This window comes from Salvelinus fontinalis, chromosome 1 (genome assembly GCF_029448725.1).
Source record: "Salvelinus fontinalis isolate EN_2023a chromosome 1, ASM2944872v1, whole genome shotgun sequence".
Lineage (NCBI taxonomy): Eukaryota > Metazoa > Chordata > Actinopteri > Salmoniformes > Salmonidae > Salvelinus > Salvelinus fontinalis.
In genome coordinates, this window is record NC_074665.1 from 41,235,522 (window position 1) to 41,251,852 (window position 16,331).

The 16,331-nt window shown below is 42.4% G+C and overlaps 1 protein-coding gene across 1 annotated transcript in view; it reads right to left on the reverse strand.

The window, feature by feature from the left end:
* LOC129854417 (tectonic-3-like) overlaps positions 1-11,782 on the reverse strand; it is a 31,322-nt gene extending 19,540 nt beyond the window's left edge. Inside the window, exons 1-6 of the mRNA XM_055921454.1 lie at positions 10,958-11,782; positions 10,739-10,853; positions 7,667-7,767; positions 7,468-7,586; positions 7,254-7,362; positions 6,721-6,833 (exon numbers count right to left, since the gene is read on the reverse strand). Coding sequence (XP_055777429.1) covers positions 6,721-6,833; positions 7,254-7,362; positions 7,468-7,586; positions 7,667-7,767; positions 10,739-10,853; positions 10,958-11,297 — 897 coding nt within the window. The 5' untranslated portion in view covers positions 11,298-11,782. The remainder of the gene's footprint in view (positions 1-6,720; positions 6,834-7,253; positions 7,363-7,467; positions 7,587-7,666; positions 7,768-10,738; positions 10,854-10,957) is intronic.
* Between the last annotated feature and the right edge of the window lie 4,549 nt (positions 11,783-16,331).

The window sequence follows — 16,331 nt, forward strand, 5'->3', positions numbered from 1 at the left end:
TTTGCCAACTTTTAGTTCACTACATTCCTAAAGGAAATGTACTTTTTACTCCATACATTTTCTCTGACACCCAAAAGTACTCGTTAAAGTTTGACAAGAAAATGGTCCAATTCACACACTTATCAAGAAAACATCCCTGGTCATCCCTACTGCCTCTGATCTGTCGGACTCACTAAACAAATGCTTCGTTTGTAAATGGTGTCTGAGTGTTGGAGTGTGTCCCTGGCTATCTGTAAAAAAAATAATAATAATAATTAAAGTGCCGTCTGGTTTGCTTAATAATATAAAGATTTTGAAATGGTTTATACTTGTACTTTTGATACTTAAGTACATTTAAAACCAAATACTTTTAGACTTTTACTCAAGTAGTATTTTACTGGGTGACTTAATTGAGTCATTTTCTTTTAAGTTATCTTTACTTTAACTCAAGTATGACAATTGAGCACTTTTTCCACAACTGGTTAACACCTCCTACATAAGTTTCAAAACCCACAAAATTTACCACAAGGCAAAACACTCCATTACACCATAGCCTACTTGTCAACAGTATGTTTGTTATTTATACATTTTCTGAAATTGACCATATTACATTATCATTGTAATGTCAGACATGAACCTACCCCAATGCTATTTCTGATGACTGGGATGAATGCAGGAGCAGATTTTAGGAGCAGGACAAAACACCCTCTGACTGATGACTTACATAAGGGCATGTATGTGACAGGCCTATCTGGCTTATATGATTATTATGGTGATAATGCTTCATGACATGTCATAGTTGAAGTGTACCTATGATGAAAATGACAGGCCTCTCATCTTTTTAAGTGGGAGAACTTGCAATATTGGTGGCTGACTAAATACTTTTTTGCCCCACTGTAAGGCAATAAATAGGCCATAGTGGCGAAGTAATTACAATTTAGCAATTAAACACTGGAGTGATAGATGTGCAGAAGATGAATGTGCAAGTAGAGATACTGGGGTGCAAAGGAGAAAAAAGAAAAAAAGAAACAATATGGGGATGAGGTAGTTGGATGGGCTATGTACAGGTGCAATGATCTGTGGGCTGCTCTGACAGCTGATGCTTAAAGTTAGTGAGGGAGATATGAGCCTCCAGCCTCTGATTCTTTTTTGCAATTCGTTCCAGTCATTGGCAGCAGAGATCTTGAAGGAAAGGCAGCCAAAGGAGGAATTGGCTTTGGGGGTGACCAGTGAAATATACCTGCTGGAGCGCGTGCTACAGGTGGGTGCTGCTATGGTGAGCAGTGAGCTGTGATAAGGCGGGGCTTTACCTAGCAAAGACTTATAGATGACCTGGAGCCAGTGGGTTTGGCGACGAATATATGAAGCGAGGGCCACCCAACAAGAGCATACAGGTCGCAGTGGTGGGTAGTATATGGGGCTTTGGTGACAAAACGGATGGCACTGTGATAGACTGCATCCAATTTGCTGAGTAGAGTATTGGAGGCTATTTTGTAAATGACATCGCCGAAGTCAAGGATCGGTAAGATGGTCAGCTTTACGAGGGTATGTTTGGCAGCATGAGTGAAGGATGCTTTGTTGTGAAACAGGAAGCCGATCCTAGATTTAATTTGGATTGGAGATGCTTAATGTGAGTCTGGAAGGAGAGTTTACAGTCTAACCAGACACCTAGGTATTTGTCCACATATTCTAAGTCAGAACCGTCCAGAGTAGTGATGCTGGACGGGCAGTGATCGGTTGAAGAGCATGTATTTAGTTTTACTTGCATTTAAGAGCAGTTGGATGCCACGGAAGGAGAGTTGTATGGCATTGAAGCTCGTCTGGAGGTTAGTTAACACAGTGTCCAAAGAAGGGCCAGAAGTATACAGAATAGTGTCGTCTGCGTAGAGGTGGATCAGAGAATCACTAGCAGCAAGAGCGACATCATTGATGTATACAGAGAAAAGAGTCAGCTCAAGAATTGAACCCTGTGGCACCCCCATAGAGACTGCCAGATGTCCGGACAACAGGCCCTCCGATTTGACACACTGAACTCTGTCTGAGAAGTAGTTGGTGAACCAGGCGAGGCAGTCATTTGAGAAAGCAAGGCTGTTGAGTCTGCTGATAAGAATGTGGTGATTGACAGAGTCGAAAGCTTTGGCCAGGTCAATGAATACCGCTGCACAGTATTGTCTTTTATCAATGGCGGTTATGATATTGTTTAGGACCTTGAGCGTGGCTGAGGTGCACCCATGACCAGCTCGGAAACTAGATTGCATAGCGGAGAAGGTACGGTGGGATTCGAAATGGTCGGTGATCTATTTAACTTGGCTTTCGAAGACCTTAGAAAGGCAGGGTAAGATAGATATAGGTCTGTAACAGTTTGGGTCTAGAGCAGGGGTGTCAAACATACGGCCCGCGGGCCGGAACCGGCCCCCAAGGAGGTTCGATCAGGCCCGCAGGATAATTTGAAAGTGGAAAAAATGCATAAAAGACATGGAATTAATATTTTTAATTCGCTGCAATTCATGGATTATCCGCTAAGGGGCGCACTCTTTCCATCAGAGTAGAAGACAAGCCGCATCACTGAGACAGACTGAAAACAGCAGACGGTATCAATGCGCCATCTGCTGCTTGTTACGACGTTGTTAATACCTTGGTCTCTACCTCTCCGCTACACCCTCATTAGCCAAAATGTCGTTATCCAAACGGAGAAAAGTAGATAAGGAGTGTAGAATTTTCAAAGAAAAATGGACCACGTCCTATTTATTTACAGAGATGCACGGAAAACCTTCGTGCTTGGTGTGTTTGCAACAAGTTTCGGTATTGAAGGAATATAATATTCGACGCCACTACGAGACTCATCACAGCGAAAAATATGACGGCTTGCAAGGACAACTGAGAAGAGATAAGATTAACGAATTGCTGGCGGGTCTGAGGAAACAGCAGTCAACTTTCATCCAGAGCCGAGAAGTCAGTGAAGCAGCGGTAAAAGCCAGCTACCTAATTGCTAGCGAAATAGCATTAGCATCGAAGCCGTATTCCGACGGTGACTTTGTTAAACGATGCATGATGAAGGCGGCTGAACTTGTATGTCCCGAGAAGCGACAAGCTTTTGCCAATATTAGCCTGACGAGGAATACTATAGCAGAGAGGATTTCGGAACTATCGGCAGATTTAGACAGTCAATTGAAACAGAGAGTCAAGTCATTTATTGCATTTTCCGTGGCAATTGACGAGAGCACTGACATCACAGACGTGGCCCAACTGGCCATATTTATTCGAGGAGTTGATGAGACATTGACTGTTACTGAAGAGTTTCTTGAGTTGGTGCCAATGATGGACACCACAACAGCCGAGGACATTTTCGGCTCTGTCGTTGCTGCATTGGACAGAGTTGGAGTGGACTGGTCCCGCGCTGTCAGCCTGGCTACAGACGGCGCGCCATCCATGGTCGGAAAGAAAGCAGGTGTCGCGACAAAGTTCAAAGACAAAGTACAAGCCCTTAATGGAGGAGATCGTTTCTGGACATTTCACTGTATTTTGCACCAGGAGGCATTGTGTTGCAAGTCGCTGAAAATGGACCACGTCATGGAGGTGGTTGTTCGCACTGTAAATTTCATCCGGTCCAGAGGTCTGAACCATCGTCAGTTTGACAAACTTCTCAGCGACAGCAACATTACCCACAGCCTGCCATACCACACTGAAGTGAGATGGTTAAGCCGAGGCGCTGTGCTGAGGCATTTCTTTGATCTACGAGAGGAAATCGGACAGTTCATGGAGAAAAAAGGAAAACTGAAAGTGACAGCTAGTCAGGACATGACACCTGGTGTTGATGCACTTGTACAGGCCAAAAGATGCCAAGTTTCAGGAACAAATACAAGTCCAGACTAGACTAACACCTTTAAAATGCTGCCTTAGATACTGTTTGCATTGAAAGAATACAGCTCTGTGAAGATGAATCATTACTGTGGTGATTTAAAAAATGTGCACTTTAATGTTAGTCAGCAGCTTCAAAACAAAAGTTGTGTGATGGAATTCTACTGTTCATACAACTCCATAAATTTTCAGTATGTATTGTATGTGTATGTATGTTTCATGTATGAAGTTTACAGATTTACAGGACAGGCGAACACTTTCTTCATTACACATTTAAAATCACTCTCCTTAGTTTGTAAGGTGTACGCAGGCATTACATTTAGATTTTATATGCGTATGTGTAAGTGGTTTAAAAATTCCTTTCTTTAAAAGTCTCATTTAATCTTAAAGTGCATTACTATATTTTTCAGTACCAATTAAAGTTTTGTGCCTTTGTACAATCAGTGGGATCAGTTGCAATGCATATTTGTGAATGATAAAAGTAAATTGCACATTTGTCTAAGGAAATATGAGGTGTTTCATGAAATGTTTTGTAAAAGGATAGTTCATTAAATTTCAATATTTTCCTAATGTTCTTGTGCTTCTTTACACCAAAACAAAGGAAAGACATGATATTTTGGTTATTTATAGCAGAGTATGGTATAATTTTAATGGTCCGGCCCACTTGACATCTCCCTAGGCCGTATGTGGCCCACGATGCGAAATGAGTTTGACACCCCTGGTCTAGAGTGTCTCCCCCTTTGAAGAGGGGGATGACCGCGGCAGCTTTCCAATCTTTGGGGATCTCAGGCGATACGAAAGAGGTTGAACAGGCTAGTAATAGAAGTTGCAACAATTGCGGTGAATAATTTTAGAAAGAGAGGGTCCAGATTGTCTAGCCCAGCTGATTTGTGAGGATCCAGATTTTGCAACTCTTTCAGAACATCAGCTATCTGGATTTGGGTGAAGGAGAAAAGGGGGAGGCTTGGGCAAGTTGCTGTGAGGGGTGCAGGGCTGTTGATCGGGGTAAGGGTAGCCAGGTGGAAAGCATGGCCAGCCGTAGAAAAATGCTTATTGAAATTTTAAATTATCTTGGATTCATCGGTGGTGACAGTGTTTCCTAGCCTCAGTGCAGTGGGCAGCTGACAGGAGGTGCTCTTATTCTCCATGGACTTTACAGTGTCCCAGAACTTTTTGGAGTTTGTGCTACAGGATGAACATTTCTGTTTGAAAAAGCTAGCCTTTGCTTTCCTAACTGCCTGTGTATGTTGGTTCCTAACTTTCCTGAAAAGTTGCATATCGTGGGGGCTATTCGATGCGAATGCAGTACGCCACAGGATGTATATGGTCACAACAGGTGTAAATATATGGGTCATGACCATGTTATGACATGGTTATGATCGTGTCATGACGCTGGGTGTCAAGTGTTACCAAAGAAATGTAGTATCCAAAATCCAGATTTGGGCCAAACTTCTTCCTACTAATGATTTAAGACATAAAAATGTTCAAAAGCCACACAAAAGTCCACCTCCTCCATGGGCTAGGTCGGTCTTCTGTGCACGGTTCTGCGGCTCATCCCATGCCCCCTGCCCTTGTGCCTTGAACCTTGCTCGCTTTCAGTGGATACAGCTGGAGAACTGCATTGTGCACCACTCCGGAGCCATGACCAATATATATTGTTCTGCTAATAACATATGAGAATATCCAACAGGCTTTTATATAAATCTCAATGAATAATAATCGCTTTGTTTAAAAAAATGACATTGGAGATGATTTTTGTTTTCAAATAACGTAAAATGAGCGAGAAAAAGGCCATTCTTGAATATGGGGTGAGTCATCGTTACTAATTTGTAAATAAAGCCAGTTTGTTATTTAGAATTATTTCTGTTTTTAGAGGAAGAAATACCTACAGTTATCTCATGGGTCTCCCAGTCGAGGCCGGCACGGGTATTGAACTAGCATCTGTAGCAACACAGCTTGCGCTTTGCGGTGTCTTAGACCGTTGCGCCACTCAGGCGCTGTACAATGTGACCGGTTGGGAGAGGCCTACAGTACTGCAGTAAGAGCAAAATAATCCTAACAAGAATAGAAACCTCAGTTTTAGTAAGTAATACTGAAGTCGTGCACAATTATCAGTTTCTATTTAGGTTTATGTCACCCATTCATTGTCAGACACAGTAGGACCCAAAAGCATAATCAGTGCTCTAACTCCTCCTTGCGCTGGTCTGGAGCAATGAAGTGGTGATGCAGGGTACCATACTGAACCAGAAATTACCTCTAAGTCTCACCCCATAAGCTCACAACTTTTAAAGGAGGAACCACTGTAGTATGAAGCTGCATCTTGGAGTATTGCTTCTCCATATTATGTAATTTATTCCCCGTGAATTCCCCCCTTTCAAAGAAATGTGTAATTGAAGTCGCTTGCATTATTTACCACGGAATTAATTAGCTTCATTTCTTAGAGATCAAATTATATTGTAACAAAATAATGTTTCAGGAATGCTAATCGTATGTTACTAACCACAGAAACTATTTCAGAACAATCTGAGATGATTGGTGTCGAAATAGTCTTTCTCGTGCTTTGAGGTGGAACGACCCTTGTACGGAATGATTGACAAATAGTTCCATCTACCCTTGGTCTGCTCAATAAGCAGGTTCAATAATACCCACCAGAGGGTGAAAATGTCTCCAAAGGTAAGATCAGCTTTAGGGAGTGGTAATCAAGTGGTCAATAATGGTTGCAATTGAAATCAGTTCTGTGGGTGATTGTATTGTGTATTGATCATTTAATGAGAGATTATCTTGTGTTAATACGGAAGCCAACAGTGGTTGCAATAGGCCAAAGATATTTATATTATAGAGATACTGTACGCATGCATCCAAAACTTGAGCACACACACTAACCTTGAGCAGGCTGATGTCATGGAAGTAGGACTGTGCATTGAGACTGGGGTCTGTGGCACAGGATAAGGGGGTCAGGGTGCGGGTGCAAGAGAGAGAAATAGATCGCAGGAACCCTACAAGAGGAGACCAGAAATAAAAATATAGAACAAACCAAAAAAGTTGTAGTACAAAAAGTATTACTTGAGTACTGGTCAAAACAAACATGAGCAACTCTTATTGGACAAGTCCTGGTAGACTATCCCTGTTTGTCAGTTTTCTTCCATTTGGTGCCAAATGAACATGACCCCGGTCTCCCAAGACTATTAGCACCACCCAGCAGTTCAGCCAACTGCAGCAGTGCGTAAGATTTCTACTTTATTCAGAGTATTGGGACTCGGTTCAGAAGGACAACGTTGGCTAACAGTCAGATAGAAATATGCTATATAAAACAAAAATGTATATCTGACTGTTGAAGGAATCATGTCAACTCTATTCATGTCATGTCTATCTGCAAGGTTCAACAACATTTGGCTACTGAACAGGTGCCATCTTACTGGCAGGGTTACGCTCGACACAGGAAGACGTGGCGGCCCCTGGTGAAGGCTGTCGAAGGACCCCACGAATGGAGGAGCTGTTGTAATGGGACATGATTGTGTCATCAACCTGCGACAAAGTAACAAGACCGATCAGAAAGAAAAATTACTGGGCCTGTCTGAATGATTAAATCGCTGGTTAAGATTATTATACAGACACCACATCTCAACATACCCTGTAGAAATCTTTGGTGTGGGTACTATAAGTTGCGGATCCCTTCCAAGAGAAGTGGTAGGAGGAGTCCAATGGTGTATTAGCAAGAGCTGGAAGGATCTGGGAAACTGTAGTATTATCTGTAGAGAAGGAATGGATGGATCACCATCAGGAAAATGTGTGTGTGTGTATGTGTGTGTGTGTGTGTGTGTGTGTTTACCCTCTTTTGGTCGAATGCAGACAAATTTGTTTGTGACAGTGACGCATGAAGGATCCACATTGACTCTGAATATCAACCAGCTCTCAATGCATTCACCATATCTGTAAAACAAACAATTCAATTGGTCAAATCAATGTTCCTTGATGTGCTTTAGCAATACATAACTAAATAAATCACTTTACAGTGCATTCGGAAAGTACTCTGACTCTTTTACTTTTTCAACATTTTGTTAGTCTTATTCTAAAATTGATTAAATTAAAACATTTCTCTACACATAATACCCCATAATGACAAAGTGAAAACAGGTTTAGATTTTTTTGTAAATGTATTAAAAAACTAAAAAAACAGAAATACCTTAAGTATTCAGACCCTTAGCTATTGTAAGAATATTTAAAGATAAATACACAGCACAGAGGACTAAAGGTCAAGAGGGAATTAACCATCAATGGAAATAGTTGCTCTTCTGTAATAGGGAATTAATGATGAATAGAAATCGTTGTTTCTTTGTAATTGGAACTGAAGATTAATGGGTCAGGGACACAGAAGGAATTTCAGTTCGAATTGTCTATACATTGAGCCTGAAACAGAATTGGTATTTGGCCCAATTTTACTGCAATGAATTCTAATTGGTCAACCACGGGCTAGGCTTGGGTATAACTCCATCCTGTCTCTTTTTTCAGTGGAGAAACCATTGAGGACAGGGAAGAATAAACATCTACTTCCCAGCATAACTGATTTGTTCTCTTTGAATAAATATATTTTGCTCCACCTGATTTGCTTTGGGCTCTGTGTTATTGAAGAATAACATCAACAGCTAACACATGGTGCCGTGACCAACAAGAAAAAAACAAATCAACTGTGTGTTGATCCAGGGGAAAGATAAGAGGGCTGCGCGCAACCCACTTCGGGGGAGTCAGCTCTTAATCTCCTGACTGCTATCATATTGCTGGGTGAGTCTAGACCTATATCTAAAAGAACCAGATCAGGTTAAAATAAGTGCATGCATTGAGTGATACATATATGTGATGTATAGGGGTTCGAATCCTCTGTTAAAGCCCTATCAGTTAAAATAAGCCACAATTGATTAAGGGTGTGAAACCTTGTTCCATAGAAGTGAGTTTCTAGTTGAGTAGCAATTTAGGGTAATGTGTGGCTCAGTTGGTAGAGCATGGCGCTTGCAACGCCAGGGTTGTGGGTTCGATTCCCACGGGGGGCCAGTACAAAAACAAACACAAAAAAAACAAAAAAAAAGTATGAATGTATGTACTTGTAAGTCGCTCTGGATAAGAGCGTCTGCTAAATGACTTAAATGTAAATGTAATGTAAGCCTTGTACAAGCTTTTGAAGTGAACACACATTTTAGGGGTAACCAGGCCCTGTAGAAACAATGTGTTCTATAAGATAGGAGGTTAGAGTCCTCCAGGGGTTGTAAAACTATAAATACTTTTGAAGTTAATGTAATGCCATTTTTAAAAATGAGAGACCCACTCTGGAAAAGGGCAGGACAGCTGTTCTGGATGTGAACATGGAAAGTATCAAATTCACTGGCTAGTGATATGAAGAACCATTTCAAATTAGAGTGTTGGCAAGAGATAAAATAAATATGTCATAGTTGACAAAGATGGAATCTGTCTGATATACAAAAAGCTTGGGGAGAAATAGAATGTCTAACTTATTGACAAAGACAGAATGATCTTTTATCTGTATTAGCCAAAGTAAGAAAACATGATAAATTCCTTTGTGATACTCAGGATAGGACTTTGCAGAGAGAGAGAATTTGAGGGCTCTTGGTAAACACAGACATTAAAAGCCGAAATTCAACAATTACAGGAGGCAAGGGTGGAAAAGGCAGACTTGGCCCCTACCTGTGGATTCTCTATTCCCTCAATCTACCCTCATTCTGAGTTGCGCAGGGCAGATCAGGTTTTAAGCATCTGGTCAGCACTTCCTGGCTTTGAGTCAATAGATTCTGACAGCGGTGACGAACAAGGTCTTAGGGAGTAAAGACAAACCTCCAGTGACAGTAATCACACAAATCAGCATCTCCAAAACAGTTGGATGAATGGTCAAAGACTTTGAAGCATCCACGAGACGTGGGTATGAAGACGTGGGACCATTTAAAGTGATATAAGGAACTCCACAATCTACATCCTTATGATGGGTTACAGTTGTTAGCCTTTGTTTTGAACAACCGTGAACATGGTGTACTTGAAGAAAAGGTTTATAGAGCTGTGGGTGGTGAAGAGCAAAGATGTGGCCGATGGATGGAGAGTCATTCATGGTTTCCTTTAGGGTCTGACCAATGCTGTGGGGATGTTTTTCAGCGGCAGAGACTGGGAGACTAGTCAGGATCGAAGCAAAGATGAACGGAGCAAAGTAGAGAGATCCTTGATGAAAACCTGCTCCAGAGCACTCAGGACCTCAGAATGGGCAAAGGTTCACCTTCCAACAGTACATCAACCCTAAGAGCACAGCCAAGACAACGCAGGAGTGGCTTTGGAACAAGTCTCTGGATGTCCTTGAGTGACCCAGCCAGAGCCCGGACTTGAACCTGATCTAACATCTCTGGAGAGGCCTGAAAATAGTTGTGCAGTGATGCTCCACATCCAACCTAACTGAGCTTGAGAGGATCTGCAGTGAAGAATGGGAGAAACTCCCCAAATACAGGTGTGTCAAGCTTGTAGTCATATCCAAGAAGAGTCAAGGCTGTAATCGCCGCCAAAGGTGCTTCAACAAAGTACTGAGTAAAGGGTCAGAATAGTTATGGAAATTAGATATTTACTTTTTTTAAATGTTTTATTAACATTTCTAAAAACCTGTTTTTTCTTTGTCATTATGGGTATTGTGTGTAGATTGGTTTTGGGGGAAAAAACGATTTAATCAATTTTAGAATAAGGCTGTAACGTAACAAAAAGTGGAAAAGGTGAAGGGGTCTGAATACTTTCCAAATGCACTGTACATCCCACCTTGACACCAATGTAGCAAACAGTGGCGGTGAACGCAGCGTCCCTTGCGAGGATCGAACCTGGACAGCCATGACCCCAAGGCAAATGCACAGGCGTATAAACTTACATGACTTCATCTAAACATCCATTGAAGACAGAGCTCAAGTCAGGGATGTCACAGTCCACAATGTCACAGCAGCAGCCAATATCACAGAAGTCTGGGGTCAAATCACATAAACACACTACAAGACAGCAAAGGTTAATCTCAAAACTATGGCAGTGCACTAATGTATTTTGTCAATGACAATAGACATAAGTTCCTTGTGACGTGTAGCTACCAACCTACCTTTTGGAGTTAGACTTGTTTTGGCAGTAGTTTCAACAGGAGGTGGGACTGTTTCAATGACTGGCTCGGTGGTGGCTTCAGATGATGGAGCCTGGTCCGTGGTTACCGTGGAAACACCATCTTGAGTGACAGTTTCAGCAGAAGCAGTTGCAAAAGTATCCAATGCAACAGTTGAAACGGTATACATCGGGTCAGTGGTACTGAAAGGCTCATAGGTTTTTGGACTGTTCGTTGTTATTGAAGACTCTGTGTTGACTCCTCCACCTGTGGCCGCATGGGTCACACGTACAGAAAGTAGAATAACTAGCTGCACTGCGCGATACAAATGGTATGTGGACATTTTTGTCTAACAGGTGCGAACTCTACCGGCTAACGTTAGCTAGATAGAAACATAGCTAACGTTAGCTAGCAACCTGATTTGGCTTGAATAGGTTGCAAAGCTACTTCTGCATCACGTTTGCTAGCACCGAAAAACAATATCTAACATAAACTAGGAAACGAGACGAATTACTCATGTGAATTTATCTATGCACGAAAATCCAACACTGTTCAAGACATGCTAACAAAATGTAGCTATAAAAAGCCTCACGTTGCCAAGGAAGCTCAAACCGCTTAGCTTACATCCGTTTCTTCTTCTTCTATGGTATTTTGGAGGTCCGCAAACAATCCGCTGCCTACTGTGTACGGCCAGTCGTGTAAAGCTGTAACGGACATTTTGGTGACCTTATTTGACCTTTTCTGCTGCTTTTGAGACATGGTTCGATCCCTCCATGGGGCACTACTTGAGAAAATAAAACACTAGACAATACAGTAACTATTGGTCACTCTTATGTATTATTATTCTAATAACTAATCATTACAGAATTGTGTCAGTTATTAATGATAAACCTTTAAACTGCACTCTTCCGCCCCTCCCTCCCTCCCTCCCCAGCTCTCCATTTTTCAGCTCCAAATGACAAAACCTACACACAGTCCGAGGGTTGCAGGTCTGCCAATTTCCTTCTGGTCACACATTGTATTCAGAGAGGCGGCCACACGGAGGAGCACTCTTTTCTATTCGAGGCCGTTTTTTTAAATTATAGGTATGTCTAGTAGGGTTGAGGTTAGCACACCTGTCTAGTGATTATTTGGCCGGGTTTCAATACCTGCTATAGTCACTATTTTTTTGCTCTCCCAAAAGCAACACAGGCCTCATACGGGACAAATAGCTACCTGTAAAGTAATGAGTGACCATTTTAGAAAATCATGGGACATAGTCTTTGGTTGCATGCTATTTTACGTCAATCATATTGCTGCTATAGCCTATAACGGATGCTTCGTGGGCTTATGCTGCCATCTATTGGAAATATTTAGCATTTAAGTTATTAATTCACATAGACATTGGTGAAGCAGCTGAGAAAGTTTATTTTTCTTATTAATTCCTGAGATCAGTCTCAAACCTTCCCCACCTATCCCAGCCAATTGCTGGACTTTCACATATAGGTTATTAGGTCACATCCAGTTCAAACCACATTTGAAAAATAAAATGTGGCTTGTTTATCAAGTGTTCTGCCTTGCAATAATATACACTGCTCAAAAAAATGAAGGGAACACTTAAACAACACAATGTAACTCCAAGTCAATCACACTTCTGTGAAATCAAACTGTCCACTTAGGAAGCAACACTGATTGACAATAAATTTCACATGCTGTTGTGCAAATGGAATAGACAACAGGTGGAAATTATAGGCAATTAGCAAGACACCCCCAATAAAGGAGTGGTTCTGCAGGTGGTGACCACAGACCACTTCTCAGTTCCTATGCTTCCTGGCTGATGTTTTGGTCACTTTTGAATGCTGGCGGTGCTTTCACTCTAGTGGTAGCATGAGACGGAGTCTACAACCCACACAAGTGGCTCAGGTAGTGCAACTCATCCAGGATGGCACATCAATGCGAGCTGTGGCAAGAAGGTTTGCTGTGTCTGTCAGCGTAGTGTCCAGAGCATGGAGGCGCTACCAGGAGACAGGCCAGTACATCAGGAGACGTGGAGGAGGCCGTAGGAGGGCAACAACCCAGCAGCAGGACCGCTACCTCCGCCTTTGAGCAGGAGGAGCACTGCCAGAGCCCTGCAAAATTACCTCCAGCAGGCCACAAATGTGCATGTGTCTGCTCAAACGGTCAGAAACAGACTCCATGAGGGCCCGACGTCCACAGGTGGGGGTTGTGCTTACAGCCCAACACCGTGCAGGACGTTTGGCATTTGCCAGAGAACACCAAGATTGGCAAATTCGCCACTAGCGCCCTGTGCTCTTCACAGATGAAAGCAGGTTCACACTGAGCACATGTGACAGACGTGACAGTCTGGAGACGCCGTGGAGAACGTTCTGCTGCCTGCAACATCCTCCAGCATGACCGGTTTGGCGGTGGGTCAGTCATGGTGTGGGGTGGCATTTCTTTGGGGGGCCGCACAGCCCTCCATGGGCTCGCCAGAGGTAGCCTGACTGCCACTAGGTACCGAGATGAGATCCTCAGACCCCTTGTGAGACCATATGCTGGTGCGGTTGGCCCTGGGTTCCTCCTAATGCAAGACAATGCTAGACCTCATGTGGCTGGAGTGTGTCAGCAGTTCCTGCAAGAGGAAGGCATTGATGCTATGGACTGGCCCGCCCGTTCCCCAGACCTGAATCCAATTGAGCACATCTGGGACATCATGTCTCGCTCCATCCACCAACGCCACGTTGCACCACAGACTGTCCATGAGTTGGCGGATGCTTTAGTCCAAGTCTGGGAGGAGATCCCTCAGGAGACCATCCGCCACCTCATCAGGAGCATACCCAGGCGTTGTAGGGAGGTCATACAGGCATGTGGAGGCCACACACACTACTGAGCCTCATTTTGACTTGTTTTAAGTACATTACATCAAAGTTGGATCAGCCTGTAGTGTGGTTTTCCACTTTAATTTTGAGTGTGACTCCAAATCCAGACCTCCATGGGTTGATAAATTTGATTTCCATTGATCATTTTTGTGTGATTTTGTTGTCAGCACATTCAACTATGTAAAGAAAAAAGTATTTAATAAGAATAGTTTATTCATTCAGATCTAGGATGTGTTATTTTAGTGTTTCCTTTATTTTTTTGAGCAGTGTATATTATAAAATCACTTTTTAAAAATTGCTAAATGCTTGCATAGGGTTTGATTAAAAAAAAAGCAAAATGCTATTTAGTACTATAATGGTATTTACTAACATAATATTATTACAAAAATAGGTTAAAGTGTTCTAGGCTACCCTACCCAAGAATTAGGGTTAAGGCTAAAAGAGGTTATACCTAGGGTTAGGTTTAAGGCTAAAATAGGTTATTCCTAGGGTTAGGGTTTAAGGCAAAAACCAGTATGGGTTTATAGCTCTTGCGCCTCCCTGTGGCCTTCTGTGGGTACTACATAACTCATCCGTGACACATGCTAGGCTCATAATCGGAGACAACAACTGCGTCAGATCTACAAATCAATGAGCTAGACCTATCCATTTGGTTTGCAACTCTGTGAACCTGCGCAGCATTCGCTCCATCCAATGCCTACTAACAAACCGATTGGCGCATATCAAATTACCCAGCAGCCATTTAGAAACAACAAATCGTCCAAAAAATAGGTTATTTCTTCATTTAAAAATATCTCCTGGCTGTTTAAAAAAAAACAAAAAAAACAGCCACATCTTGAAAAAGAGGACAGGGACAGGCGTTTTGTTTAGGTTTACACCTTTTTCCGAAAGAAAATATGGTTAACCATGACCAGAAAATGTTTAATGGCTATGCACCAGCCATCGTTAACACTGTGGATCACAATTGTGTACCCAGGTGACCAGTGAGTACACTCACCAAATAGCTGGAACCTAGTTAATTACTTGAGGTAAGCCTAACAGGCTCACTACACCGCTCGCGAGCGTTGCAAAATAAATGTAGACATACTTGTTCTTCAATTATTGCGCCCACACTGCTCGTGCGTGCCAACGAGCGTCTGCGTTGCCAAGGGCTAAAATAGAAGTCAGTTCTATTTCTGACGCAGATCGCGCTGCAAGTCCTGCCTCTCCCATCTCCTCATTGGTTTATAGAAGCAGGTACCCACGTGCCATCTCCTCATCGGTTATACTCACGTGGGTGACTGAAAGACGAACGATTATACTCACGTGGGTGACTGAAAGACGAACGAGGTCAGTGGCAGTAATGCACCTAATTTATGAAAGTTGCCAATTGCAATATAAAGTCAAGAGAAGAAAAAGCCTGGAAGGGGGAGAGATGACTAGAAACGATTCGGTTGACCGTTTTATGTGTGGATTAATTGGCGGAGTAGAGGACCTTGTGCATTTCAGGTAAAATAACTCAATGTTTATATCCCAGGACAAATTAATTAGCAATTGTTGGCAATGAGACATGCCCACGTTAAACTCATACACGGAACACAAACCGGTTGCGCGTGTGTGCCATCGTGCATAAATGCATTTTGTCCCCCCACACCAAATGCGATCACGATATGCAGGTTAAAATATCAAAACAAACTGAACCAATTATATTAATTTGGGGACAGGTCAAAAAGCATTAAACATTTATGGCAATTTTGCTAGCTAGCTTGCACTTGCTAGCTAATGTCCTATTTAGCTAGCTTGCTTTTGCGAAGCAGGCATTGTGACGTAGAACAATAGGTTGGGAATAGAACGTTCGGAAGGCGAGTTGGTGCCAGGGTGCTCAATAGAACTAACAGGAGCTGGCAGGGTGAAAAATTCCCTAAAATAAGTGTTTTTTTCACAATTAATTCAAAACTACGGCAAGCAGTTGGGATAGATGATAATATTATGAAACTGGGCTCCACGGTGGGCTGGATGCAATGAACTAGTTATCAGAAAAAAAGCGTTGCTAAAAATGTTGTGTCCAGCCTACTGATATGCCTCTGTACTCTTGTAATTTTTCATAGTGGAACCATCCACTCCCAAGGAGAGCACAAAGTAATAAAAAATGTCCCCACACGTAACTTCAGGCCATTTTATCATGTCAAGTAAATATTAATCATGGACGGATGGGATACGGTGATACCATCCGACCTCCGAAGATCCATGTGTGTGTTCCCAAACGTAAGCCATGTTTTGTTTTTGTGTTAACGATGCATGTTTTTTATTATTAGCTAGCCGCCGCTCTGATGTAATTTGCTAGTGTTGCCAGTAGTTGTGAAACTGAAACAAAAACACAATCGTGTTAGAATGGAACTAGCTGAAGTGGGCGGTCTTTAGCTAAACAACCCTAATCAGTTTCCCATGCAATGTCAATGGGGTTTGTAAACCAACCCGGATGTAATATAAAATTCTGGCCACACGTTGACTCAGTGGCACTTCTCCATGTAGGACATGGG